The sequence below is a fragment of the Erpetoichthys calabaricus genome, chromosome 3, assembly GCF_900747795.2.
Source record: "Erpetoichthys calabaricus chromosome 3, fErpCal1.3, whole genome shotgun sequence".
NCBI classification, from domain to species: domain Eukaryota; kingdom Metazoa; phylum Chordata; class Cladistia; order Polypteriformes; family Polypteridae; genus Erpetoichthys; species Erpetoichthys calabaricus.
This window is the reverse complement of record NC_041396.2, coordinates 218,925,166-218,953,117: the sequence shown is the minus strand read 5'-3', so window position 1 is coordinate 218,953,117 and position 27,952 is coordinate 218,925,166. Positions and strand designations below refer to the sequence as shown.

Genomic DNA, 27,952 nt, shown 5'->3' with positions numbered 1-27,952 from the left:
CCTCTGGATTCTTCCTAATCCAAAGGTGATTTGTCCAAAAGTAACCTGATAAAGCTCAGGAGCCCTGGGGGATTAGTATAATAAAGACATTATCTGAATACAAGCAATAACATTAATACTTAAATTGTGGTGAGAGCATGAATGGTTTGAGTTCAAGTTAAACACATCACTTATTGCTGGAGGCTTTAGCCTGAATATAAATGTGTTGTTTATGAAAGGTGCCATCTTCTTTATGGCTTTATTTCTTACTAAGGTATATATTTATCCTTGTTTTAAGGCTGAATTCTTGACTGATTCAGAGTCACACATGGTGTTTGCAGTGGGATCTCAACTTCAGCCAATGGCTGCCAGCTAGTCCCTTTGCTATTAGACCATATTACAAGAATAAAATACAACACTATTCAAATTCCATTAAAACAACCAACCTTTCAAACTCAAATTGTAAAATAGTGGAAAATATAACTCATCAGGCCTTTGATGATCTAATATCTGTTATATCTTGGGCCAGCTTTCTTTTTTCCATGTAATAATGAAAAAATATCTAAAACATGTCGGCCTAGTGATTTAATGGACAAACAGATGTTACATCTTAAAAAACAAAGCCTACAAGAAAGTAAATAAAAAGGACTATGCTTTAAAAAAAAAAATACCCATCCATTCAATTTCTGAACATTAAATCCATCTTTACAGCAATGGGGAGAAGGCAGCAACCAGTCCAAAATGAGATATACTGTATGCTTATATCCACTGTTTCTCTGCCATCAAACCAGAGCATACAGAGGGAATCCAACAAAAAGCACAATACAATATAATAAATCAAATCCCTGCGGTGCTCTGACCTGGACCTGTGTGACGATACCTTACTGCAAGTGGAAGCAGATGGCCTCCTTTCCTCCTATCCCCCTGGGCTGCACTCCTCTCTCCCTCCTGCTCCATTCTGTCGGCCTGATTTCTCACCAGGAAGCTGCTGCTGTGGATAATTTGCATGTTGTGAGGCCACAATATGAATAATGTGTATAAGCTTTTGAAAGCATTTAGTCTCTCTTACTATGTATACGGGTCCTCGTTTAATAAAAAAAAAAAACAATTTTAATTTTATACAGCAGTTTTATTTTAGCAATCACTATAAGCAGGTACTTTATAAATAATTAATGAGGGCCCATAAGAACATCTATAATTTGTGTATGTGTCAAGGATATGAATAGAGTGCTTTTATACTTATTTGGAATTTTATTTTCTTTAGGCTACACTTTCAGAACACTGGTGTACAACTATACTATACAACATACATGGCACAGTGTTTCACAAGTCATCAATGTCCTTGTCACATTTAGACAATCGGTAGTCTTTATACTGAACTGAACTTGTTGTCCACACTTAGAAATTTTCTTAACACAAACAAAACATCCTGGAAAAGCCAAGGCTGGATAGGACTGCACTCCTGAATGATCTCCTCTCATTAATAAAACTCACAATCTACAGTGCAGTCTAAAAGCAAAACAACTTCCATTATTAGATTTGAAAGCAGTGAGGGGGACATACAGCCCTGTCCTCTGGAGGTGGACACTATTCATTTTGAGATTATATAATATTTTGTTAATCCTAATCCATCAAGACAGGTCTCACCACAAGGACAATATGGGAATACTGGACCATTTCCTTTGAAAGCTCTATACCCCCATTACCTACCTATTATAATCAGTCTTGCATCGCTTGGTTTAATGTGTTATTTTTTTACACTACTGAATTATCTTTGGAAAAGAAGGACGATACCCACATCAAAAACAAATTATATCCCAGGTTTAGAACGGAGTAAGCAAACTCTGGCCCAGGTTTTGATTACAGCCTCTCTGACCCTCTTGTCCAATTCTAATCATTTAGTTTCTGTATTTAGAGAGAGCTGGCAGCATGAGCTTTGGCTCGCCCCAATACTTCTGAGTATGTTTGTATTGTTTTAGACATCGCAGGACAGGAATAACTCTGCCTAGCTTCATCCCTTATTTTCTTAGGGTGCGTGGAGTCTCCTAATTATAAACCCCTGGTGTGAATGACAGGTACTAATTGTACATTAAACCAGAATGTACTCATCAGAACTATTTTATGTATGTATGTATTATTATTATAATAGTCGATAAGAAAGAAATGTCTGGACTCAGACTAAAAACATAGTTGTATTCAGTCCTGCAATGTTTTAGCAGCATAGATATCTTACAGTTTGGTAAAAGCCAGTGTAGTGTTTACAATTCTTAGTACAGGAGTACATTAACAGCTGGCTGTGTTGTGGCATCTCACTTGGTGTCTGCAGTGCTGAAGTACATGTCTGGCTACTTATTAGTAAAAGTGTGTCTCTGATCAATGTGACATTATGTTTTTGGCATCAATATTAACTGGGCACTCCACATTAATAAAAGTTAAAGAAACTTCAATATTGTTGCAGATTTACTTAATCTCTTTGATATAATGTCCAAACGATCCAAATGATTAATTATTGTGCAGATCAATAATAGTCAGTGTTTTACTGTGGTCTGTATATTTTAGATAGAGAAACTTTATTTGTCCCCAGGGAGAAAACTTTGCTTTTTACTGAAGCTCTTTAAATAATAAATAGATAACTAAATAAATATATATATACACAAAAATGTCATCAACAGAACACACAACAGAAAAGAAAGAAAACTTCTGACCTGGCAGTCCCAGCCACAGTGAGGCATTATGCAAACGTATTGCCGTTGATATAAAGGAGCCCCAGTAGCGTTTCTTCACACACTTTAATTGGCTTTGATCGAACAAATATTCTCATTATGAACTGTTATTCTTTTATATATTTTTATTTCTGCTTAATACTGCTATCACTATGTTACAGTGCTCACTTTTTTTTTATTATGCATGGTTTCCCTTTTGTTTTCATTCTTTTGATATATAAAGCTGTGACAAAGTATTCCTTGAGCTCTGGAGGGAGAAATTTTGAGAAAGTTCTTTGTTTTGCAGTGATTTCTAGAAAAAATGGCATGAATTTCATAGCTAGGGTGACTGGTTTATTCCACAAAATAATTTTTTTTTTTTTTTTTTAAGTATTACCACACCCTGGCATTTTGAGACACCACCAGTGGACCCCAGACACACTGGAGCGCCATAGCTGTTAATCTACTTAACCTTGGAACTGTACAATTGCTGCTCACCATAACCTTACACTGCACACCACTGCACACTCCTATAGCATTTGGAGAAGGTAACAGCCAGAGCGCACCTTAGCTAACTGCTGTATCCATCTCTGTTGAAGTTTATCAGAATTCTCCTGACAGAGCAAATGTGGATTTGCATGTGGACAGATTTTTTTTAATACAAAGTATAAACTTCTTGTTTGTGTCATGATTGTTGATTTGTTGGTGTTGTGGCTCTGAGGCAGCACTATAAGCAGAATGACCTGTCCCACAGTGAGATGCCAAGCTCTGAACCTGGATCATCTGTGCAGCTAATGCTACCTAGTGGACACAAATATATTACCAACATGTTTACAAAAATACAATTTACATTGAATTTCTTGTAGCTATACAGTGATAACCATTTTCAGTTAAAAAAACAAACCAAAAAAAACAACCAATTATATTTCTCAAATGTTGCAAGTCGCCTTGGATAACTGCATCAGTCAAATAAATAAATGTAAAATGTTCTGGTTCTTGCCTTGTACCGAATCTGAAACCAGTGAGAGAAGTTCTGACTCCGGATGACACAGTAACAAAATAAGCCAGCTGTTGGATATTACCTGGGAAAAAGACTTTAAACTGAAAGTGCAGTTTGTAATTGTTCCTCTTTAGCTTCAGAGGCAAACTTGTTTTCTTTCTGTTAAAGATACACAACATCCATCCATCCATTATCCAACCCACTATATCCTAACTACAGCGTCACGGGGGGTCTGCTGGAGCCAATCCCAGCCAACACAGGGTGCAAGGCAGGAAACAAACCCCGGGCAGGGCGCCAGCCCACTGCAGAATACACAACATACAAGTTGTATATTATTAATGTTTATAGCCATTAAAATCACACCAACAATTGATGAATAGGAGGAAACATTCTTAACTTTAACACAATGAGGAGATCCTAGGGCTTCCAACTTTTTTCACATACTTTAAAAACACTTTCACAATACAAATCACTTAAAACAGAAGAAAAATGGTATTTTATCCAGACTGCTTCCACAGGGGGGTTTGTTTTCATAGATGAACATAAAATTTTGTGCATTTACTAAACATTGAAAAAAAAATACAAAAAAAACTATTGCCCCTGTAATTAACAGCTACTCATTTCACATGCATCCTTTAATGTACAAGTAATTAAGGAACCGCCATTCAAATGACTGAACTACAGAAGCTTTTCAGCTCAAACAATAAAATATGTTATTACTGCTTGCATGACTTTGACAGTATCTCTCCATCTTCATCTAAATTTCCAATTCAAATATCTTGCCACAGATGTCTCACTTTTTTTTTTTTTATAAATATACATATTTGGTTTAAGTATCTCTCTAGTTGGCAGCAGCTTAATATTACAATAGTGTTCATTGTTCTTTACTATTTCAGGTGCCAAAGGTAGCCCTTTTTATTTTGACATTTACACTACGCCTCCTTTTGCAGCCTACCTACAGTTGCAAATCCAGGCCTTATGAACAAAGAGTAGGACTTTAGGGAACTTCAGATCTTGACTTGATGTTATTTTGCACAGTCTATGTGAATAGGATGGACAAGCTTGTTGGGCTGTTCTTGCTACAATTGTTTTAACATTTTAAAGCTCTTCCAGGTTTTTTGTCATCTATGGGCTGTTGGCATTAGAATAATGAATGATGTACAGAAAAGTGATGTATTCTTTTGAAGGTCTATATATCATGTGTGGGGAACAGCCCGGACACAGACAGGTAGACATGATGGTTTCACCACACACACGTTTATTTACAATATTTACAAGTTCAAGGTGCACAAACCCAGTGCCGCAGCACCAATCACTCCTTAAGTCCTGGCCACACAACACAATGCCTTCTCAGTCTCTGGTCTGCCTCCACTCCTCTCCACCGAGCTTCGTCCTCTTCCACCCGACTCTTGCCATTGAATGGTGGGAGGCGGCCCCCTTTATGCACCCCCTGATGGACTCCAGGTGCTTCCCGAGGAGCCTCCGTTGACACACCCCTGTGTGGCGAAAGCTCTGGCTGTGTACCCGGAAGTCCTTCGGGTGTCCCCAATCCTCTTCCCCTCAGCACTTCCGGGTGTGGCGGAAGTGCTGAGGTCCAGGACTCCCAAGGCATCGGGGCGTCCCCTGGCGGTGACCACGGGCCCCTACAGGGTTGAGCTTCCAAGCTCTGTACCTGTGGCCCCCAGTAGAACCAGGGTGGTCACCCCCTTGTGTTCTGGAGGAGGCACAAGCCGTCCTCTGGTCCTCCTGGGCATCCTGGCCGGGCATGAACCCCAGCCGGGTGCCACACGTCAGTCTATTGACAACAAAGTAACTAGTAAAAAAACACTAGGTTGTTATGAAGATGTTAATTTTGAACTTCCAATTGTTTTTTTTGCCCTGGCTTTCAATGTACAGTATACTATAAATGTGTTGACAATTAACTTTTATTCATACAAAAGATAGCACCTCATGACATCTTCTAAAATAATACAATAGGTGAAGACAAGGATCACCATGATGGCCTTTTGAAATACTGAATGTAGTATACATGAATGAAAAGTTCAAATGGCACTCACTATATTGAACAGTAGCATTGATTTTGTGACACATGGACTTTGGTCTGTATAAAATGAGGTGTACTGTTTGGTGAATGACAGATCAAACCTTACATTTTCAGATCTAAACTGAAGCACTGGGTGCCTGCTGGAAACCAACCCTGTATGGGGATCCAGCTTATGATACTTTACATAACCACAACAGCTATGATCATGACAAAAATTATCTAGTTTAGCCTATAAACATCATGATTAATATCCCCTTAATACTCCCTTTAAAAATGTCCTTCTTTATCAGATTTATTCTAATAAAGTGATTATTAATATTGATCTACCTGTGGAAAAACGTTGTTTGCATACATGTGGTTTACATACATACACGTAAGCAATATTTATTTGCAGTATCACTCTGCTTTAATGCAGTAGACTAAAAAGAAAAAAACAAAAAAAACCGGGTCTCATTCAATAAGAACGAATACAACCAAAGATTTTAAGAGGTAAAGACCAGCATTGTGTGTTTATAACATTTTGGAAGGGTTGAATTACTTATAACCGCAGATTCTGGGATGGCCGCTGTTTGATACAATTAACCATAACATTTTACTGTCCCAACTTTCAGCTATTGGTATCTCTGGTGCCGCTCTTTCTTGGTTCACATCATACCTCAGTGATCGCCAGTATTACGTCTTCATTTAGGAATACAAATCTGGCACTACTTCATTCACACAAGGTGTCCCTCAAGGGTCAGTTCTCGGTCCAATCCTCTTCAACATCTGTATGCTCCCATTAGGTGAGATTATTCGTCGGTATGGTCTGAGCTTCCACTGCTATGCCAATGACACACAACTTTATGTAAGTGTTGATGCAACTGCAAAATCTTCACCTGTTGCGCTGACTGACTGCATTCGGGAAATCAATCATTGGATGACAGATAATTTTTTACAACTCAATCCTGATAAAACAGAAATCTTATTAGTTGGTACCAAATCTGTCCTCTCTACCCTTCGTGGGCTAAAAATTGACATTAACGGGATCCTGGCTCAACCCTCAGCATCAGTCTGTAATTTGGGTGTCATCTTTGATCAGCTTCTTACTTTTCAATCACACATTAGCTCAATAGTACAGACAGCCTTTTTCATCTTTGCAACTTTGCAAATGTGCATTCTTTCCTCAGTATGAAAGATCCTGAAACACTCATTCATGTTTTCATCACTACCTGTCTGGACTATTGCAATGCTTTGTTTTATGGCCTCCCGACTAAATACTGTATATCAAAAGATTACAATATGTTCAGAATTCTGCTGCTCGTTTACTTACACACACTAAAAAATCTGCTCACATCTCTCCTGTCCTCTATGATTTACATTGTTTACTAGTTACTTCAAGAATCAAATATAAAATTATTCTTCTCACCTTTAAAACCCTTCATGGGTTAGCCCCTCATTATCTGTCGGAGCTGCTGCTTCCTTACACTCCTGCCCGTGCATTACGATCATCGGACGCCAAGTTACTCACTGTACCTACATAGAGGTTAGTAACTATGGGTGGCAGAGCTTTCAGAGTGATAGCCCCTAAAATTTGGAATTCTCTCCCTCTCAGCCTTCGCGAGGAAAAATCTATTATTAATATGAAACTCTTGTTAAAAACACATCTTTTCAATGAGCATTATTCTTTTTTGTGTATGTAATTTCTACTGTCTTGTTAATGTGTGTATTGAATTGTAAAGTGTATGAAAGGCGCTACATAAATAAAACATATCATTATTATTATTATTATAAGTATCAATATAAAAGATTACCCTAACTGCACACTAATAGACTGTAAGGAACACATCTTACAGAGAGATAGAGAGAATGTTGTAGGGTTAAATCACAAAAAAAAATTCATTATTCTTTAGTATTTTTCATTGAGTAGTAGTGTAATAATAAAAAAATTACTATGTTGTCAGGCCTCCACTAAAAGTTTCCATTAAATATCTAGTTTTAAATCTTGTTATACTGACTGAAAACACAAGTAATAAAACACCTTATCATATTTTGTAAAATATTGTTCCATTCCGATTTTTGTTTTTTAGCTTTAGAGCACATTTTCACAAAAGGAAGAACACAAAAAATTGTAAAATGGTGAAAACATCTCTTGGAATGAATTCATTTCACTCTTGCATGCTCAAGCATGCATAGGTATTGCTTCTACTTTAAACAGAAAGTTCCATACCTCATTATTATACAAAATACATGAAATATACCAAAAACAGCCTTCTTGGTCATTGTAATTGAAGACTTGTTTACTAAAGCATCCAAGAGTAGTCAAGAATATATTTTCTTAATTTTAATTTTGATTAAAACAGCTTTAATTTTTCATGATGAGGAAAAATGTCCTGTAACAAACACAAAAATTACTTGTTGAAAACTTATTTCTGAATCCACTTTAAAAATATACTGGATGTCTGTCATAATAATTAAAAACTCAGCATATTCTTCACCTACTATAAAACAGTAAAAGTGGGGAAAAAAAACTCATCAGTATTTCATGCACTCAATCTGAAAATAAGTAGTATATGAAAATTCTATATATTTTTTTACTTGCTATGCAATTCATTTATGTATAACACAGTACATACTATTTGTTAATCTACAGTACGTGCTTTTATATACACAGTAGATTTTAGGCATAGCAGCATTTATACTAAAACAGCAGATTTGTAATTTTCAGAGTATGAAGTTTAATGGCTTTCTTAAACAGAAGCATGTCCATCACAACTTAGTTTTTTTTTCTCGTCTCCTCTTCCCAATCAATATCCATTGTGTCGTCATCATATTCTGAAGAGCAAAACAAATTCATTTTAGAAACAATGCATTTTGCTTCTGGTAAAGCATTTTCAAATGACTTCCTTTTTCGAGAATTTCCAGTCAACTCCAAATGGGTTTCATTTTGATTGTCACTATGACACTTTACTACTGAATTTCCTACATTTAGGGAAGTCTGTCCAGTAGATGATATCTTATTATGTGACTCACTATCATTAGATGAGCTGAAAGAAAATTTAGCCAACTTGGCTAGTGTTGTGGCTGCCACCCTGGGCCTGCCAAAGCCGTCTTCTGGGTTATTCTGTCCATTCACCCCACCACTTTCTGTGGCTTTACTACTTCCTACATTGTTTGATAATTCATGTTCCTTATTTTCTGTTAACTTTCCAGGGCAATCTATTGACTGCTCATTTTGTTTAGTTTTCTCAGCAGTTTCTCTTGTGGATCGGTTTTCCCTTTCACAAGTGGCACTTTTCCTTAGCTTTCTACTTTCAGCGTCATTCTGGTTCAATGTCAGATCAGTATGTAACACAGGTAATTCAATATATTCTTGCTCAAAAGAAGCTGGAATGGACAAAGGTTCATTATTTTCAAAATGAATTACTCGCTCCTTTTGCTGAAACACGAAAGACTTAAATTTTTCTTTGAGGTCAGCAGGAATATTGGCACCACCTACTTTGTTACTCCCACCACTAGAATCCATTGGAATTTGGTTACTTTTTTTAGAAAAGGTTTTGGGTCTTTTTGTAGCTAGAGGGGTGCTGTGAAGTGGCACCTGCTCAGTGGGAGGAAAGATAACAGATTCATCGAGGTTTTGATCTGGCATGTCCAAAATAATAGATTTGTCAGGATTCTTATTTGGTTCAATTATATCACCAGGAGAAAGGTGTTTCATTTTTTTCTGCCTCTTCACTTTAAGGCTTTTAGATACCTTTTCTACTACAACTGAATGTGATGGATCATCATTCAAATCACAATTATGTTGTTTAGAAATAATGGTTTCAGATGTTGTACACTTTAACAGTTTTTCCTTCAGAGAATTTCTAGCCAAATTAGGTAAATCAGTCTCTTCACTTATTAAACTGTTCCTACTTATATGATCATGCTTACAGTTCTCTTGTACAAATGTAGACAGTTTTCCATTACAGTTTAATGGGGATAATTTCTGTACTGGTGATAACTGCCTGTCGACATCCAACTTAGCGTCATTATCTAGGCAGTTAAACCAGTCAAGACCACTTTCGGGGTCTGTAGATTTTAAAGACTGTAATGGGACTGCTGTTCCAGGTGACAGACTTTGATTAGATGAAGTAGTAGCCCTGCCACATGACGTTTTCTGTTTCTTTGGAGTGCCATTCTGTAACCTGCAGAAAAATATGTAAATTATTTTTAACATTAATTTAATTCACTCATTTTACATCTCTTTAATTGGGTACTTTATTACACCACCACACGATCACAAGAAGCAAGTGTAATGGTTGGTGCAATCAGGGACCAGAATTCTTTCAGTTTTTACACAACGATTTAATTTATGTTAAGCTTTATCGTAAATAAATTTAAAAGGCACAAACAAAACACACTAAAACACTGCATAATGCTATTGATTCTGTCATTGTAAGATATAATGGCCTGCTCAGTGTCTTGACATATTTTGAAACTTCACTCGTTCACCTTTCAGCTCCTAATTCTTGCCACTTTATCGGTAGGTCTCTTTAGATCCACTGGGAAGAACATGGTATTTTCTGGTATTGAAATTTTCAATTGCTGCGTGTGTATGCACCTCTTACATTTATTCCCTTACTACTTTATGGTGATTTAATAACAAGATTTTGAAGGGTTCAGTCAGAGGCTTAGTGTTTCTGCATATTCCATTTTGCTTTGTAGAGTACTTCGTAATTGTGATCATTGTAAAAAGCTTAATTTAAATACTGATTGATTGATTATTGATGCTTGCCATGGTAGGTGGAATCATTTCCTCTCAGAGCATGTATGGCTTTTCCAGTTCCTCATGTTTGGGGCTTGCATACATGCTTTGTGTGTGCTTGTATACATTTCTTTCAGATAATTTTTCCCTGAGACATGCTAGACTTGACTGATGACTTTAAATTGGATCAAATTGGACCAATGAGTGGGCAAGTTTGTACATGACAAATTGTGCCCTGTGAATGGATGGGATTTACAGACTGCCCAGTGACACTGTACTGAAAATAGCACATTTGCAGAATAATTGTGGGACAAATATCACCTAAGCTGCTGATATTTAAAAAACAAAAAGGCTTAAGAAACCATTTTATGGTTTACCCAAGAACCTTTTGCTAGCCTTAACACTTATCTAGTTCCGTTTGCTAATTTCTATTGGTACGTGTACACGTTACATTCTATCAAAGTGACAATACCAGGTGTGCATATTCTGCCTGGAGAAGTGGTTCAGTGGGGTTCAAGCTACAATATAAAAATGGGAACACAAAAATAGAAAGGCCAAGATGTACAATGAAGTGATAAATAGTACACAGATTGACCTACAGTTAGGGGAGATGGTGACAGAGGCTACAGAGGCCAAAGACTTCTTTTTTTAAATGAAGCTGTCTTTGTAAACCTTACATAAGGAAATAGGTGGAATATTCCCTCTTTCGGCAGCCTGTCCCAATAAACCAATCACCACTTGATAATCCTATTGAAACTGAAATTAATCCACCTTTCATTACAATCACAGCATTTTTACTGCCTCTGGGATTTGTAGTTTAGTAGCTATTAGCTGTCGTTTTTAATTATATTATGAAGGAGAGAAGCTCTGTATGTCATTCTAACATGGAACAAAGAGCACCAAAGACAACAGCTTCATAAAACCAGTAGTGGTTTATGAGGTTCAAAACACATATGGGAGAAATGATAAAAATCTAAAGAACAAGGCAAAAAATAAAGCAATAAAAAAATAAACAGAGACTTCTTCTCAATGATACAGACTGTACAAGCCATAGCCCTTCCACCTGAACTTTTCCCAACTCACATTTTACCTTAAAGTGTAAAGGGCACGGTGATAGAGCAGCCTTCAAAATCCTGTGTCTGTTACTTCTACAGCAATTTCAAGAATTATTTTTGGGGTAAGTAGTGCCACCTTAAAGTACAAGGTCCATCTCACTAGAACTTCTTCTGGTAGTTGCAGTGCATCTCTGATTCCCAGTACACAATTTGAAAGGTCTAACACCCTTCAGAATTGTGCCTTTGTCAGCTCCCCATAACATAGCAGAGCTCACTTGTTCCTACCATTTATTGTAGAAACATAGTAAAAAAAAACCAAAAAAACAACGTGTTTTTAACATATTTACTTGGGGATCAGCATGGCTGCTAGTAGCAAGGGTGTTTAGAAATATTATAGTAGAATCTGAGTCTATATTCTGTGGTATGAAAAGACACACCACTAAAGTATTTTTTCTGTTTTCTTCTATCACATATTAAGTAGATGTACCTTAAATTATAACTGTCAGATTAAGAAATACTATTCTAACTTGACATATTCTGACGTATATTAAAATCTTGGTCATGGCATGTAAAAAAAGCAAAACATCTACTGGTGACCCTGATCACAAGTAAACCAAGCTAAAGAATTTATACTGTAACTAATACAGGGAGACAAGTTACAAGTTGCTTTGCAGTAGACACTTTACTAACTATAACTCAGGTGGATGAACAATATGCATTTATGAATATGAACTAAAAAAAATAAAAAAAAATTAAAAAGACCTATACTAAACTTGTTAAACAGTGCCCTTACCATTCATACACCAGTTTCAAGGTCAGATATAAATGTCCCAATCATGCCAAAAAGTTTAATTAAAAAAAATTGTATTAGCAAACTAATCGACTGTCACAGGGTTATACCATTAATTACATTGCCAGATATGGCAAGAATAATTCCATGTACTCATGTTAAAAGTGTATCATGTTTATAGTTGTGTGAGTTTGTTGGGACTATTTCATTACATCTTATTTAAAAAAAATAAATAAATAAAAATTGGCCTGGTTATTTGTCTTCTGTTTGTGAAACAAAGATGTCTATTTTAATAGGAGGCAAAAATTAAAAGGCTAATGAGTATTACTGTGTTTATTATGCAGTAAGTGATGGCACAGTTTTGTTTGTATTACATATATTTATATGAGAACACAGTAAAATTATATTGTGATTGTAAGCAACAATTTAATTTCTGACTGCACAGGGAAAGAAAATGGCATTTACATCGTCTAGGGTGGGAAACACAATATCAGCTTTTACTTTTATTTTGCTTTTTATTGACATTCTTACCGATGAAGCCTTTTAAGTTCATTGTTTAGTAGTTGTTGAAGCCCTAGTCCTTCCAAAAGGATTTCACACTGCATTTTATACTGTTCAAGAGGATCTTCAGGGAATGAGGTATGCAGGGTATTCACACTGCCAAGGAGAGCACCACCCTAAAAAAAAACAAAAAAACAAAATTTTAGCAGATGTAATGACTCTAATCATTCAGCAGGAAATTGTTCCTTAAAATTTCTGTAAGTATTAAAATAAGCCTTAGTTATAAAAATGTTTCTATAATATCACATTTTGAAAATGCAATCTTAAGAGAGGACAATTCATAGTAAATATTTACCTTTTCGGCACATTTTTATATACTGCCAAAAAAAATTAAGGGCACACTTAATCATCACAGTCTAACACCAAATCAATTAAGCTTTAGTGTTATCAATAAGTCAAGTCACTTATGATAATTAAGATTATCATAAGTGATTGTGATTTAACTTCACCTACTTGGGTCCAAAGTGATAAAAGGTGCACTGGAGAGGAAACAGCAAGACAACCCCCGAAAATGAAATGATTTTGCAGGTGTTGGTAACAGACAATTGCTCTCTCATTAACCTTCCTGACAGATTCTTCTCTAATTTTGCATTTTGCTAGTGTCTTTGTCACTACTGATAACATGAGGTGGTACATGCAGCCAATTCAGGTTGCACAGGTAGTCTAGCTCCTCCATGATGGCACATTCATATGTGCCATCACAAGAAGGTTTGAACATCTCCCAGCACAGTCTTGAATGCATGGAGGAGATACCAGGAGACAGCCGTTACACAAGGATGTGCAGCCCAGTCAGTGGCATTGATGCCTTCGTTATACAGGAAATGATATCCCTGAAACTTAATTGACTTAATTGATAATGAGACAATAACGCAACATGCCAACTACACGTAGAAGACTATCAGACTGTGATAATTACATGTTCAGTTAATTTTTTGAGCAGTTGTATATTCAAAAATAAGACGGTTGTTCTATTGCCACACTTGAAGCTGAAGAAGAATTTATCAACCAATTTACACAAAGTATAAACTATTGTTTTTTGGCAGCTACGTTTTATATTTGCATATTTTTGTTATTTTCGACAGGAACTATAATGTACCTGCATAGAACATTCCATTACAGATACAACTGTAATTGCATCTTCCAGAAGTACTGTCTCCCTAAACATCAAGCGTGCATGAGCTGAAAAGTACAAAAATATGGTGTCAGCATCAAGTAGTTTCTTTATTTATTAAAAAATGTAATGCCTTTCCATTTCATGAAGTTTCCAAAAGGCAAATTCAAAATATGTATTTACTAAAGACAATCTCTTTTGGGGAAAAAAAAGATACAAAACCATATTTAACAACGGATCTTGTCACTTAAGACTAAAACAAATATTGAAAATTACATTACTTTATAATGTTAAAAAAAACAAAAAACTTCAATTTTATATGCTGGGTAAGCACTTTAGGAAGCTGAATGATGAATGAATGAAAAAACCTAAAGAATAAGTGTTCTTTGCCATAAAATACCGTGGTATAACTTGTTTGTTATAAATCAGAAAAGATTCCGTTTACATGCAAACATTTATTAGAATATAATCTGACACATCTTTAATTTATTTCTGGATTTGTGGATTACCATATTAGCTATTCACAAACTAATGAAATATTGGAAATATTGGAATATACATGAAAGAAATATTCTCAGGATTAAGTTAATTTCCATAGTTGCTGGCACTGGACTATTAGTTTATTTTACAGTGTTGTAGTCTTGTACTGTATATCCCCCACGTTGTACATTAGCAACTGTATTTTTGGAAGCTGGACAATATTTTTTTTTACAACAGAGACACATTCTCAACAGAGACTCTATTGGGCCTGACTAAAACAGTTAATTCCAAGCTACTGTACATGTGGGCAGTGTGATGTAGTGGTTAAATCTTTGGACTTCAAACCCTGAGGTTGTGGACTCAAATCCTACTCATGGTCACACAGTGTCAGTAGCAAGTCATTTGATCTACCTGTGCTCCAATTGTAAAACCAAAAAAAAAATGTAACCAATTTTATCAGAAATGTTGTAAGTTACCCTGGATAATCGCGTCAGCCAAATAAGAACATGTAAATGTTCTATTTGTCTAAACGACTTGCTTAAAATAATAGATTAAAAAAAAAAACAAAAAAAGGCTATCTTGTTGCATCCTCATTCTAAGGAAGAATTATTACGTTTAGCCATCAGAATGTTCCTTTCCATGAGATTTATTTTGTGACTAGTGATTCCTAAACAGCTTAGTATTTTATACAGTAAATATGACAGTTAAAGTAGTTGTGCATAGGCAAGGCAATTATGCCCCTTGGTGTGGTAAATTCTTTACATGGGATAACTCAAACCTACCAAAGTACAGGTGACTGAATAGCAAATATGTAGGCAAGTGGCATATTTCAGTTTTTGATATCTGTTGACAAATAACTCACTTTAACCTTAATACTTTTCTTATTGAACATGAATATCTGCAATAGAAATAGAGTGAAACAGATGTGCAAATATTTTTTGTTCTCAAAGCAGTACCTAAACATTTTCAAGGTTTGAATATTTTGGCATGGCACAATTCTGACTGCTTTGACTTCAAGTAAAACAGAAAATGGAAATGATGCGTCAACCTTCAGCCAAGCGTCCAAGGCTTTCCAACATCCGAACAGTAGTTCGGGCAGCACTACGGTTGTCACTCTGTCGCTGTAGCTGGTAATAACGAATTAAAACTTCACTTGCTTCATCTGTCATTGTGGGATGTAAAGTCTTAACAAGGCAGAAATAGGTTTTCATCTTTTCCAAACTCCAAAATTTATTAGATTCGCTAGGAACACCTGCAGAGTGAAAGAAGTCAACATGAACACAAACATTCAAATTTGACACTACAAGATATTTTATAACCATTGAAGATTAAAAAATTGTAAAAATGAATTGGTTAATTTATAAAATGAATGTGGCATTTTTTACAAATAATTCTCTTATAAAATTATTTTCACTTTCATCCAAGTCAATCATTTAAAGTGTAAATGCCAAACTATAATTCATAATGTGAAAAGAATATTTTTTACAAGGAAATCTCATAAGTAGATAATGTCTACCTTTGTTATCCAATATGAAAGATGAGATAATACGGTCCCACTCTTCATTTTTTGTGTCCAAAAGGACCAGTACCAGGTCGAAGCGGCTTAGTAGTGGACTAGCCAAGGCAACATTCACAGAGACAGGTATATCGGGGTCATACTGGCCTTTAGGGTTGGTTGCTGCTAAAACAGATGTCCTTGTACTGAGTTTGCAGACAATGCTAAATGGACAAAATGATAAAATCTTCAATCCTAATTACATTCAGCAGCAAAAAATAAAAATAAAATTATGATAAAAACATACACGCACAATCAAACATTCATACATCCATCCAATTTCCAAAACGTATTTACCTATATACCTTATAGACTCAAGAAACTGGGTCTGAATCCTGTGTCAGTATCTGTACACAACATTCTCACAATGTCAGAGTATATTCTGGGTGCCCCAGTTTTTCACCTACATTACAAAATGTATATGTTACGTTAACTGACAGCTTAAAACAGGCCCAGTGTAAGTTTTGTGGGTTCGTATGTGATTGTACTCTGTAATAGAAAACAACCTTCAGCAGAATATCAGCCTATCTTGCACCCAATTCTTCTGAGCTAAGCTCAAGGAGACCCCAAATTAGACAAAGCAGGAATTGAGAATGGATGGATAAATATTGTAGTAAAGGTGTAAATATAAAATATATATTAACAAAATATAAAGTATATAAAAGTATACAGTAATCCCTCACCTATCGCGGGGGTTACGTTCCAGAGCCCCCCACAATAGGTGAAAATCCGCGAAGTAGCGACCTATATTTATTTTATTATTTATACATATTTTAAGGCTTTATAAACCCTTCCCACACTCTTATAAACCTTTCTCACTCTCTTGTTAACCTTTCCCACGCTCTTATAAACACTTCCTATGCTCTTAAACACTTTCTACATTCACACTGCACGCAGCGATCAGACGTCAATGTGTCTGCACTCGCTTTGTGAAGGGGGGCAGCTGAACTCACGCTGAGCAGAAATGGACTTTGTGCTGCTTCTGCCAAAATGCCTGCTTGTCGCTCTGCGCGAGGAGTGTGTGCGTGTGTGTGTGTGTGTGTGTGTGTGTGTGGGTGTGTGAGAGCTGAACGCACCTTCGCTCAAACCCCCCCTCCCCGGAAGCGCAGTACGCTCCTGCCACTTCGCATTGTCAAGGGGGTGGGGAGCTGAATGAACGCTAAGGAGAAGTGGACTTTGTGCTGGCTTTGTGCTGCTTGTCGCTCTGCGTGTCAATAATTTAAAAGCCTGTACATCACCAATTTTCCTGTCTCACTGTCTTGTCTTGCGTGAAGTTAAAATGTTTTATAATAGTGAGATGTTACTCATATCCTTAGCCCGACATCCACATATCATATGTGTTAACAAAGTGTGTTTTATAAGTTTACATGTGTTTAAAGCATGTGGGATGGGAATTTTAAGGCTTAAACTATAAAAATGTTTATTTATATGGTCTTTCTATATCGCGGATTTTCTCTTGTTGCTGATGGGTCTGGAACATAACTTCCGCGATAGGTGGGCAATCACTTGTATTTAAAAACCCGCGAAGTCGTGAATCCGCGAAAAGTGAACCGCGAAGTAGCGAGGGATTACTGTACATATCTACAAAAGTTTACAGTTTACAAATCAAAGCCTACTGAATTGTACTAACATTTGTCTCTCTGATCAGCTTAATACTTTATATATTGATTGGTCATAAGAAAAAAACTGTTTTCTGCGCAATTGCCTCCAGCACCTCACAATTAGTTCTTATGTTTCTGTGGATTGCATAAGGAGGATTTTTAAACGAGCCCATAAGGCATCCAGTCTAGATGGAATTTCAGTATACAGTTCAATTCTACTGTTGAAGACATTTTTAATATCTAGCTGACAGCATCTGTGGTTCTGCAAGCTTTAAAAAGACTATTAACTCTGTTGTAAAGTGCAACTGGTGCTGGACTTTACCCATTCTACATAGTCATTCTTCTCTCTCCTTCATTTGGGTAGTAAACAGCACAAGACTCTTAGCACGCTGTTGCATTAAAGGACAAATTTTATCCAAAGGTAGTAAAGTTACTCAACACTTTTACTGACAAGTGCATGATTATTTTTTGTATATGTCGTCTTCTTCCAGTGTGGTGCCAATGTGTCACCCACTGCACTCGGGTCCCAATCCTGGTGGTTCATTGTGTGGTGGGTGCGGCACATGCTCCTAACCATATAGTCTCCTAATGAGACTCAGGTGCTTCGTAAGGAGACTCTGGTCTTTTGAAGTAAGCAGTTAGCTGCTGAAAATGTTCTATCAGTTCATAGAGATGGGATTAGATTCATACCTAGTGGCATGGATCGTGGACTATCTTAAAGACAGACCTCAGTATGTGCGTCTTGGGAACTGCACGTCTGACATTGTGGTCAGCAACACAGGAGCGCCACAGGGTACTGTACTTTCTCCGGTCCTGTTCAGCCTATATACATCAGACTTCCAATACAACTCGGAGTCCTGCCATGTGCAAAAGTTCGCTGATGACACTGCTATCGTGGGCTGCATCAGGAATGGGCTGGAGGAGGAGTATAGGGACCTAATCAATGACTTTGTTAAATGGTGCGACTCAAACCACCTACACCTGAACACCAGCAAAACCAAAGAGCTGGTGGTGGATTTTAGGAGGCCCAGACCCCTCATAGACCCAGTGATCATCAAAGGTGACTGTGTGCAGACCTATAAATATCTGGGAGTGCAGCTGGATGATAAATTAGACTGGACTGCCAATACTGATGCGCTGTGCAAGAAAGGACAGAGCCGGTTATACTACCTTAGAAGGCTGGCGTCCTTCAACATCTGCAATAAGATGCTGCAGATGTTCTATCAGACAGTTGTGGCGAGCGCCCTCTTCTATGCAGTGGTGTGCTGGGGAGGCAGCATTAAGAGGAAAGACGCCTCACGTCTGGACAAACTGGTGAGGAAGGCAAGCTCTATTGTTGGCATGGAGCTGGACAGTTTAACATCTGTGGCAGAGCGAAGGGTGCTCAGCAGGCTCCTATCAATTATGGAGAATCCACTGAATCCACTTAATAGTATCATCTCCAGACAGAAGAGCAGCTTCAGTGACAGACTGCTGTCACTGTCCTGCTCCACTGACAGATTGAGGAGATCGTTTCTCCTCCAAACTATGCGACTCTTTAATTCCACCCGGGGGGGGGGGGGGGGGGGTAAACGTTAACATTCAACATTATACATAGTTATTGTCTGTTTTTCACCTGCATTATTATCATTCTTTAATTTAAAATTATTTATTGTATCAGTATGCTGCTGCTGAAGAATGTGAATTTCCCATTGGGATTAATAAAGTATCTATCTATCTATCTATCTATCTATCTAGTAGCCAATGTGTTGTTCAGTCTTTTGGGGAAGCAACTAGAGTTCAAAAGAGGTACAATGCCTGGATAAACCTTTTAGGAAAGCTTGCACCATCACAGGGTGAACCCTGGATACAAGGGAACCTGTTGCAGAAAAGAGGATGATGGCAAAATTGGATGTCATCATGAAAAATACCCTCTATCTTGTCCAGGAGGCACTCTCTTGGAACACTTTTAGCCACAGGTTCATTCCACCCCTGTGTGCTAAGAAGCGCCTCTGGGGGTATTCTCTGCCCACTGCCATCAGGCAATTCAATGATTCCCCCACCCCGAATGTACTCATTCATTTTGTTTGTTTTATTTATTTATTTCTTGCCTGATTGGTTGTATTATAATACAATGCTCAATGAACATTCAGGAGGTCTTAGAATGGTGAAAAGGATTTTAGCTGTTGCTATAACTCAAGGAAACATCACATTTTAGATTAACAAACTTCTGAAACTAACAATTTTAAAAGTACGTCGAAAACTCTGGACATAAGGCGACATTGAAGACAAAGTCAGAGTAGCCAAGTTACTAAATGAGTAATGTGTTCAACTTGGGTTTATTACAAACTCAAACTCCTGCAGTTATCTCCCCGACAGTTCTTTCTATCCTAGATACACTAAAAACTTCAATTTTTGCTTTTAATAATTACTCCAATCCTGTATAGCAAAGAAATGGGATTTTACAATGAAGCACTCAGAATGGCAAGTATTTTATCAGCACAGAATACCCATCTCATATAATGGATACAGCCTCCAGCCAAGTCAAGAATAAACCCTTTAATATTTAACATCCACCCATCTATCTATCTTCTCAACACACTTATCCAGAGCAGGATTGAGGGGCAGACAACAAAGAAGTTAACCTCAACGGACATTTCTTTATACTCATCTTCCTCTTTTGTTTTGACAAACTTTTGAACACTTGTTATTAATATAAAATGGAGAAATATGAGTGAGTGATTCTTTGAAGTGTCTTTTTTTTCTTAATCAACCCATTATCTCCTACTACTTTACAGCCTATGCAGTTAATTTTCCAGTGGTAAAATATATGGTTCTCAATTGCAAAAAAAATTATTTAGTCGATTAGTTATACAAATGTTATAATAAGCAATCACTGACCTATCCAAAAGAATTATTTTGTATGTGCTAGCTCATAAATGCTAATATTTACACTATCAGGGCCAGGTATAGAATACAGTATACTAACCCGGCCTTGGCTATGCTGATGGTCTGCTGTTCCATTGCTTCATGAATACATGTTCTATCATGAGCTTTGATGCTGTTGAACTCATCAATGCAACACAAACCTCCATCAGACAGGACCAGAGCACCAGCTTCCAGGTTCCATTCACCAGAGTCCTTCACAGCAGCAACAGTCAACCCTACAATTATAATGCATGATATTAGATGTTAAGTTGTCTCCATTTCCTCCTCATTGGCTTAACAAGAAACATATCTTCCACACATTAAACACTAGTAACTAAAAATATTTTCAGCCATATAAATCCTCTAACTGGTAAAAGATGTTTTATCTTCATGCAATGCAGACATCACAATGGGTTCAACAAACAATACGGATTTTTTTTTTTTTTTTAACCATATGAGCAATTTATAAATTACGTACATAAAGAGTAAACTGAAGATAATAAAAACAGTCATTTGTATCATCTTATACTTGTATTTTAAAATTTGATTTACAAGTATCAGATAAAAAATTACATGCGCAATACATAAATGACTATTTATGCTTCCAAACCTTACATTACTGACTAACTTAGGAACCTGCTGGCAGATTAAACAACAGGATAGATAAACAGGAAGGATAACATTATGCTTCTTGAATTTGGTTTTGTCTCAATACAAAAAAGACAAAAATGAACATTCAAAGTTACTATATGACATTTGAAATATCTGATTTAATATGCCACTTTAACCATATTTACACACATCTATAAAAACAATTTGCTCAATTTTTCTTTCTCCAAAGCTGGTTTTGCTGCTTTATAAGTTACAGTTAAAAGTAATTTTACTGTACTGTGCATAATTAATCTCTGATGTGATCATTATATACACAAAACTCCTTATGAAAAAAATTAAAATGTACCAATAGCACAGACTTTCAATGGTATGTCAGTAATTATGAAAATCTTGGACTGAACTCAAATGAAATTATATTAAAATACATCAGATGCATAAAGATTCCCAGAAAGATAATAGACAAGATTATACAAAAAAATACATAATTAGAATACATTAGTAAACAAGATACCTGCACTTGTGGAGCCAATCCCAGCCGTAAGCACAGATCGTGGAGTAATTTTTGCTGCATACTTCAAAAACTGTGACTTCCCAGTCCCAGGATCTCCAACTAGTAAAAGGTGTGGCTCACCTAAAAATTTAAATGTACATATTTCAACATATGCTACTTAACATTAAGTGGATAATCATGTTAATGTTGAAAATAGGAGACTAAGAACAATTTGCAAATGTGGGCTGCAGGCTGACATTAACAATTGCATTTTCTCATAGGCTCCATTTCCTTTGAATATTTTGTATATGCAGTAGTTCATAACACCTTTCAACAAATTAAGCAACACTAACCTATAACATTAATCAGTTTTTACAAAATGCAAAGCATCTTCTCGTGACTTATAACTTAAGACTTAACACTAGAATTACCAGAGCCTACGAAAAAACTCGTAGATCCGGCCCACCTTAAATCGCTTCTTAAATCCGTTCACACCTCTCCGCCAGCGTCTTTTGTCCTCTAAATGTGCTGATAAAGACAAGCTGCCAGCAGCCGGCTATTCCATCCCCACACCAAACGTGCACGAACTTCTCCCAGCTCATGCCTTGATTGATTATCTGGGAGTGAAGTGGAGTTTTAGAGTGGAAATAATAGATCGTTATTTGGAACACACGCATTTCATGTGTGTTCCGTTTCTACAGTAATCTGTGTAAACACATTGTTAAAACAGAAACCTTTTCATATTCTAGTAATAAATGTTACAAAATGTAGGCATAAACTATAGAATGTGTAAAACCCGAGTTCCAAAGATCAAATAAACACTTTCACAAAAGGTTCAAGGATGATATGACAGTTTCCGTGGCGTAGCGTGCTAAGACCTGCCTCTCAGAGCGCGGCAGCTTTGCCGTGACTCACAGACCTGAGTTCGATTCCCTGCTAGGGATAAAGTGTTAGGTACTTTTTTCTTTTTAACCTCAAACGGACATAAAATTTATAAATTGGTATGCACTGTCAGTTAATGAGATTGTTATATTTTCATGTGTAACATTACTAGAATATGAAAAGGTTTCTGTTTTAACAATGTATTTACACAGATTACTGTAGAAACGGAACACACATGAAATGCGTGTGTTCCAAATAACAATCTATTATTTCCACTCTAAAACTCTGGGAGAAGTTCGTGCATGTTCTAAGTCAGTGGGGGGATGAAATAGCCGGCTGGTAGCTTGTCTTTATCAGCACATTTAGAGGACAAAAGACGCTGGCGGAGAGGTGTGAATGGATTTAAGAAGCAAGTTAAGGTAGGCCGAATCTACGAGTTTTTTCGTAGGCTCTGGTAATTCTAGTGGAATTTAAAGAATGTAACAAGATTTGGTATAATAATCCATTGCGAAAAAATATAAGTGCTGAAATAAAATGTATAAGATTACATATGCATATTAAAACACAATGCACATAAATATATTACATGAATACAAATATGACAGTCTATAAATCTTTAAAGGTCATAAATAAGATCAACTTGAACTATCACCAACACTTCAGCCAATGCCCATTTTCAGAAATCTTATGGTCACATGCCACACACAGGTCAAACACAACGTCAGTGTAGGGAAAATAAGGAAGGGCTTTGAACTTGTCCACCCTCAAGAATGGCAAAATTACGTAGGAAGAGGAAGAGAATTATACTTCAGTAATTATCAATTTTGCTTTTGGCAAATCCAGTAATTAAATACAGTGGAACCTCGGTTTGCGAGTAACTTGGTTTACGAGTGTTTTGCAAGACGAGCAAAAATTTTTAATAGATTTTGACTTGATAAACGAGCGAGGTCTTACAGTACAAGTAGTATGTATACGCTTTGTCTGCTGAGCATCATGTGATCACAACTGAGCTGATGGTTCTTCTCTCTCTCTCGCTGCGGGATTGTGGGCAATCATCTCCTATTCTCCGTCTGAGTCGCTGTGCCTCACTCATATAGTCAACATCCATACGAGCGTATACTGTTTACTACAGCATTAGCATTGTGACTGTGTGTGCACGCGTGTATGTGTGTGTGCTCGCTCGCGTGTGTCTGTGTGTGCTGTGACGTGCGAGTCCCCATTTTGCACCCTAAAACACAAAGCTGAGTCTCAGTACGTTAGCAACACCAGCTTTATTCAGCTTGAAACAGCAACAGCGCGGTTATTTATACACAGACACAGCAGTCAGGCAGGGCCCTGCACATTTATAATGTTCCTTGTATCACCCATCGACGGCAGGCGCTTATAGCATGTCCGCGATCTTTTCGGATTCGCTTTTATGGCGAACTGCTACAGCGCTGGGAGACTGCGATTGCTTTGGGACGCTTTTCCGCGTGTCGTCCCGTTGGGTGCAATCCCACAAGAGTTTAGAAACTCACTGATGCCAGCCATGATTCTTTTCAAAGGTAAAGTGCAGGTTAATTTGTTTTATGTATTTTTACTTTATATTTTGTATTAATCATTTTTATATGAATAGTTTTGGGTTATGGAACAAATCATCTGAGTTTCCATTATTTCTTATGGGGAAATTCACTTTGATATACGAGTGCTTTGGACTACGAGCATGTTTCCGGAACGAATTATGCTCGTAAACCGAGGTTCCACTGTAATTTGGCTCCCATTTCATTCTCCATACCTTTCTCAGTAGTAGGCAGTTTCTGACTTTTAGACTTGCATCAAGGTAACAGAATAATATTGTACAATTTACTTATTAATAAACACAAGTATAACTTCATATATATTGACACGAAGACAGGACACAAGACATATGAGAGAGACAAACAGAACACAGGCGAGGCTAGCCGTTTTCTTGCTATTTAGAGTTCCGATTTATCTTGGCACAGATGAACAGTTTTACAATATCAAGTCTTTAAGGATGGTTTCTGATGTTGCAGGGAGTTGTTCCAGTTTCACGTATAGGACTCTTCTTGCACTAGTGTGCAAGCTCTCTCTTTATGACATTGTCCTTTGTTTGTAGCGTGCTGTACTTTTTCTCAGCTAGCTGTTAAGCTTTTTGCTGTGTCCTCTGCAACTTCATTAAGAAAACCATGACTCTTTCTGGCACAAGAGTTTAGATGCTGAAGTTCCTTTCCTGAAGTAATGACTGCTTCCCAGACTGGGCTCAGTCACTTACACAGTGTCTGGCCGAATGGATCTCAGGTTTCAGGTACAAAAAGAAAAGAGATTGTCAGCTTTCAGCTCCCCAAAGAAGGGGCAGCTTATCAGATTTTAGGTTTCAGAGAGTACAATGTGAGTGCAAGCAGAAAGTTCAGAGAGAAGTGCAGCTTGTTTTAAAAAAAATGTGATTGGATTAAAGTACCTTCCAATTAAAGAATAAGTGCCTGCTCATAGGTGTGTTATTTTGTCCATCAAAGTTATCACTCATTGAATTATAGCTCTTTGTTTGAACTTGGTGTATACTTGGCCCCTTCTGGTCTGGAGGAGCCTCTGTAAAAATGTCACATGAATGTCATAAATGTTATCAGATGAAGTACAGGCTGATCCTGGTATGTTAAGAGCTGCATTTAAAGCCATTTTCTCAGCCATGCTGATTTGAGCGTTTTTAGCTGGATTTCTGTATCCCTGTTAAATCTGCCATCTTTATAGGCCTTGTGTGTCACTAAAAATCTAACAGAATGGGCATTGCACACTTTGTCCTACATTTTCTTTTGTTTCCATTATTATTAACTACTAAGTGAATAGAATAAGCAGTTTATCACAATGTTATCAGAATCAGACCATTTATTTACACCACAACCCTTATCTGGAAAAATGGGTTTGAAAGATAAGAACATTTATATAAAATAAAATAATCTATTATCCCATAGATCCAAATGCTAAAAACCAGAGACACATAGCTAGGTAGAGAATGTCATTGACTTCTGTGGACTTTAAATATTTTATGCAATTTTCATTCTTTAAGAAAAGAAACTTAAGTTTGCTTTAATGTTGAATATGTCCTGGAAAAACTATATCTTTACAAAAAAAAATTAAAAAAAGGAATAATAGCTTATGTACACGGTTAATGGTTCAATGGTGCAGCGCCTCTGATCTTAACCAATCCAACTTAAATTTTGAAATTCAAGAACATAAATGCAAGAATGCTTCTCCGAGGACAAACAGGTTCCTAACATTTTGCACAAAACTGCATTACATTCTGCTTCATCCAGTTACTGGGTCTGATTATCACAAAACCTAATATGAGGACTCTCAACAATTAATATGAAATTATTATTACAGAAATTTAATTTGTCAAAAAATGCATTTCACTGATATGGCATCAAACCCATTCTTTTCTATGAAATGATTTTTAACTGTACTGTTCTTTAATAATAACAGTACCTAAGTTACTGTATATACTCACAGATAAGTTGGCGTTTGAATTTACCATATAATTTCTGGTATTTTATAATGTCGGTCATACAAGTTGAATGCTGAAAACTTGCGCTATTGATCCTTTATCATAAGAGCATGCCTTATCTACAATGGAGTGTTCGATCAGAAGAAAGTTTGAAACTGGTTTTAAATTAAAAGTCATTGACATGGCGAAAGAAATTGGTAACTGCACTGCTGCAAAATAGCTCAATGTGTCTGAGAAACTGGTGCAAGATTGGAGGAAGCAAGTAGATGGGGCCTGATTTTATGATCGATTTTTTGGGTTTCAAGACCTGACTTGTACGTGAGTATATACAGTATTTTAACACTAATAGTATAGAGATTGAGACATTTTCGCTGCAAAATGTCAAGCCTTTAATGTGTTATATTACATTGTTTTTAAATCACACATACAAATTCAATCATTGAATAAATAAGGGGAAGATATAAAATACAATTTCCATAATGGCTTATAGACCACTTTGAAACTGTGACATTAAGAAGTTGAGGTTTTAATGCAGAAACCTTTGGTTCTGTGTCGTTGGTGATACAAGATTTCCATCATGACAGCTGTGGTGTTGGTAGAGGAAAAGTACAGTAACAAATAAATGAGTCTTACGTATTGCAGCTAAAATGCAAAACAAAACAGATACTTACCTCTTACCTTTGTCCCAGAAGCATCATTTCTTTGTACTCCACCTGAAAGAACCATTGCTACTGCAAGTTTGACAACATACATTCCAAACACTTGGGGACACAAGCTCATCAGGATTTCATTTCGACCTTTAAAAAACATATGAAGAAACAAATTAAATTCAAGAGAAAAACAGTAGCTTTGATGTAAAACAGACCATTATAAATTAGCTGTAACAAGTATACACCTTACAATGTGAATTATCTTAAAACACAGTAATACTGCAATTCTAGGTAGGAAAATTTCCCTTTTCCAATTCCAATGCCTACTGCTTTCCCATTTCAGTGGTTAAAAATTAGTTACTGGTTATAAATTGGAAGCTAACTGTATGACATTCAGCATTTTTTTATCATAAAATGAAGCAGCCACTGTAGGCTCACTTTAAGAATCAACACAACAACAAATTGGTGTCATTATGATGGGTCAATTTACATGGGAAAGTATGAATTGGCCTTTATACAACCAGCTGAGAAAAACAAACCATTGCCCTAATATGTCCAGTGTTCCTGGCATGCTCATGAAGCCTCTCACCAAAACCAACAAACTTGTTAAATCAGCCACTGATTGCCATTTGTAGGGTATGAAAACCCTGGTTTACGGAGTGTTTTTGGCCAGTTTTTTGTCTTTCAGTTTTCTTCTTTATATTTTAGATGTTTTATTCAGACCTAGCATAAGAATCATACTTAATTTAAAACTTTCGGACATTTAATTCACTGAAAAATGGACATTTTTTTCAATATAGCATATATATTTACTTAAGAATTTCTACTGTCTACTGACTTGCATTTTAACACACGGCAACACGAACAGGTAAATACAGGTAAGTTTGGTATTTTTTCAAGTCAAAATTATTTCTTCACTATTATGGTATATACATAGTAGTAAGTAGTCACTTATGTATGATATGTCTTGCCACCATACTTCAAAGTTGCTTGTGAATGTTGTAATAAAATCACAAGTAAATCAAAAGCACATAGCACATACAGCGCAAGAATCATTGCCATTGGATTGCCAAGTTTCAGACATTTCCAATGATGTATAGCTGTCAATGATTGGCCATTTGCAGTACATGTAAGTAAACCACAAAAAATGTATTGTTTAGGAAACAGATAATCTTTACAGACCTTACACACAAGGCTCTGTGAGAGTGCATGTGGATTATTCTGTTGATGTGCAATTGTTTCAAGAACTGGTATAAAAAATAACTTTTGAAAATAAAGTTTGATGAGTAGATAATTATGTACAGTTACAAA

The 27,952-nt window shown here is 36.6% G+C and overlaps 1 protein-coding gene across 1 annotated transcript in view; it reads right to left on the bottom strand.

Annotated features, from left to right (window-relative positions):
• Positions 1 to 7,884: 7,884 nt before the first annotated feature.
• The window catches only part of mcm9 (minichromosome maintenance 9 homologous recombination repair factor), a 74,441-nt gene continuing 54,373 nt past the window's right edge, over positions 7,885 to 27,952 (bottom strand). Inside the window, exons 6-13 of the mRNA XM_028797799.2 lie at positions 26,663 to 26,788; positions 21,632 to 21,751; positions 20,570 to 20,744; positions 15,962 to 16,164; positions 15,494 to 15,697; positions 13,951 to 14,033; positions 12,825 to 12,970; positions 7,885 to 9,888 (exon numbers count right to left, since the gene is read on the bottom strand). Coding sequence (XP_028653632.1) covers positions 8,478 to 9,888; positions 12,825 to 12,970; positions 13,951 to 14,033; positions 15,494 to 15,697; positions 15,962 to 16,164; positions 20,570 to 20,744; positions 21,632 to 21,751; positions 26,663 to 26,788 — 2,468 coding nt within the window. The 3' untranslated portion in view covers positions 7,885 to 8,477. The remainder of the gene's footprint in view (positions 9,889 to 12,824; positions 12,971 to 13,950; positions 14,034 to 15,493; positions 15,698 to 15,961; positions 16,165 to 20,569; positions 20,745 to 21,631; positions 21,752 to 26,662; positions 26,789 to 27,952) is intronic.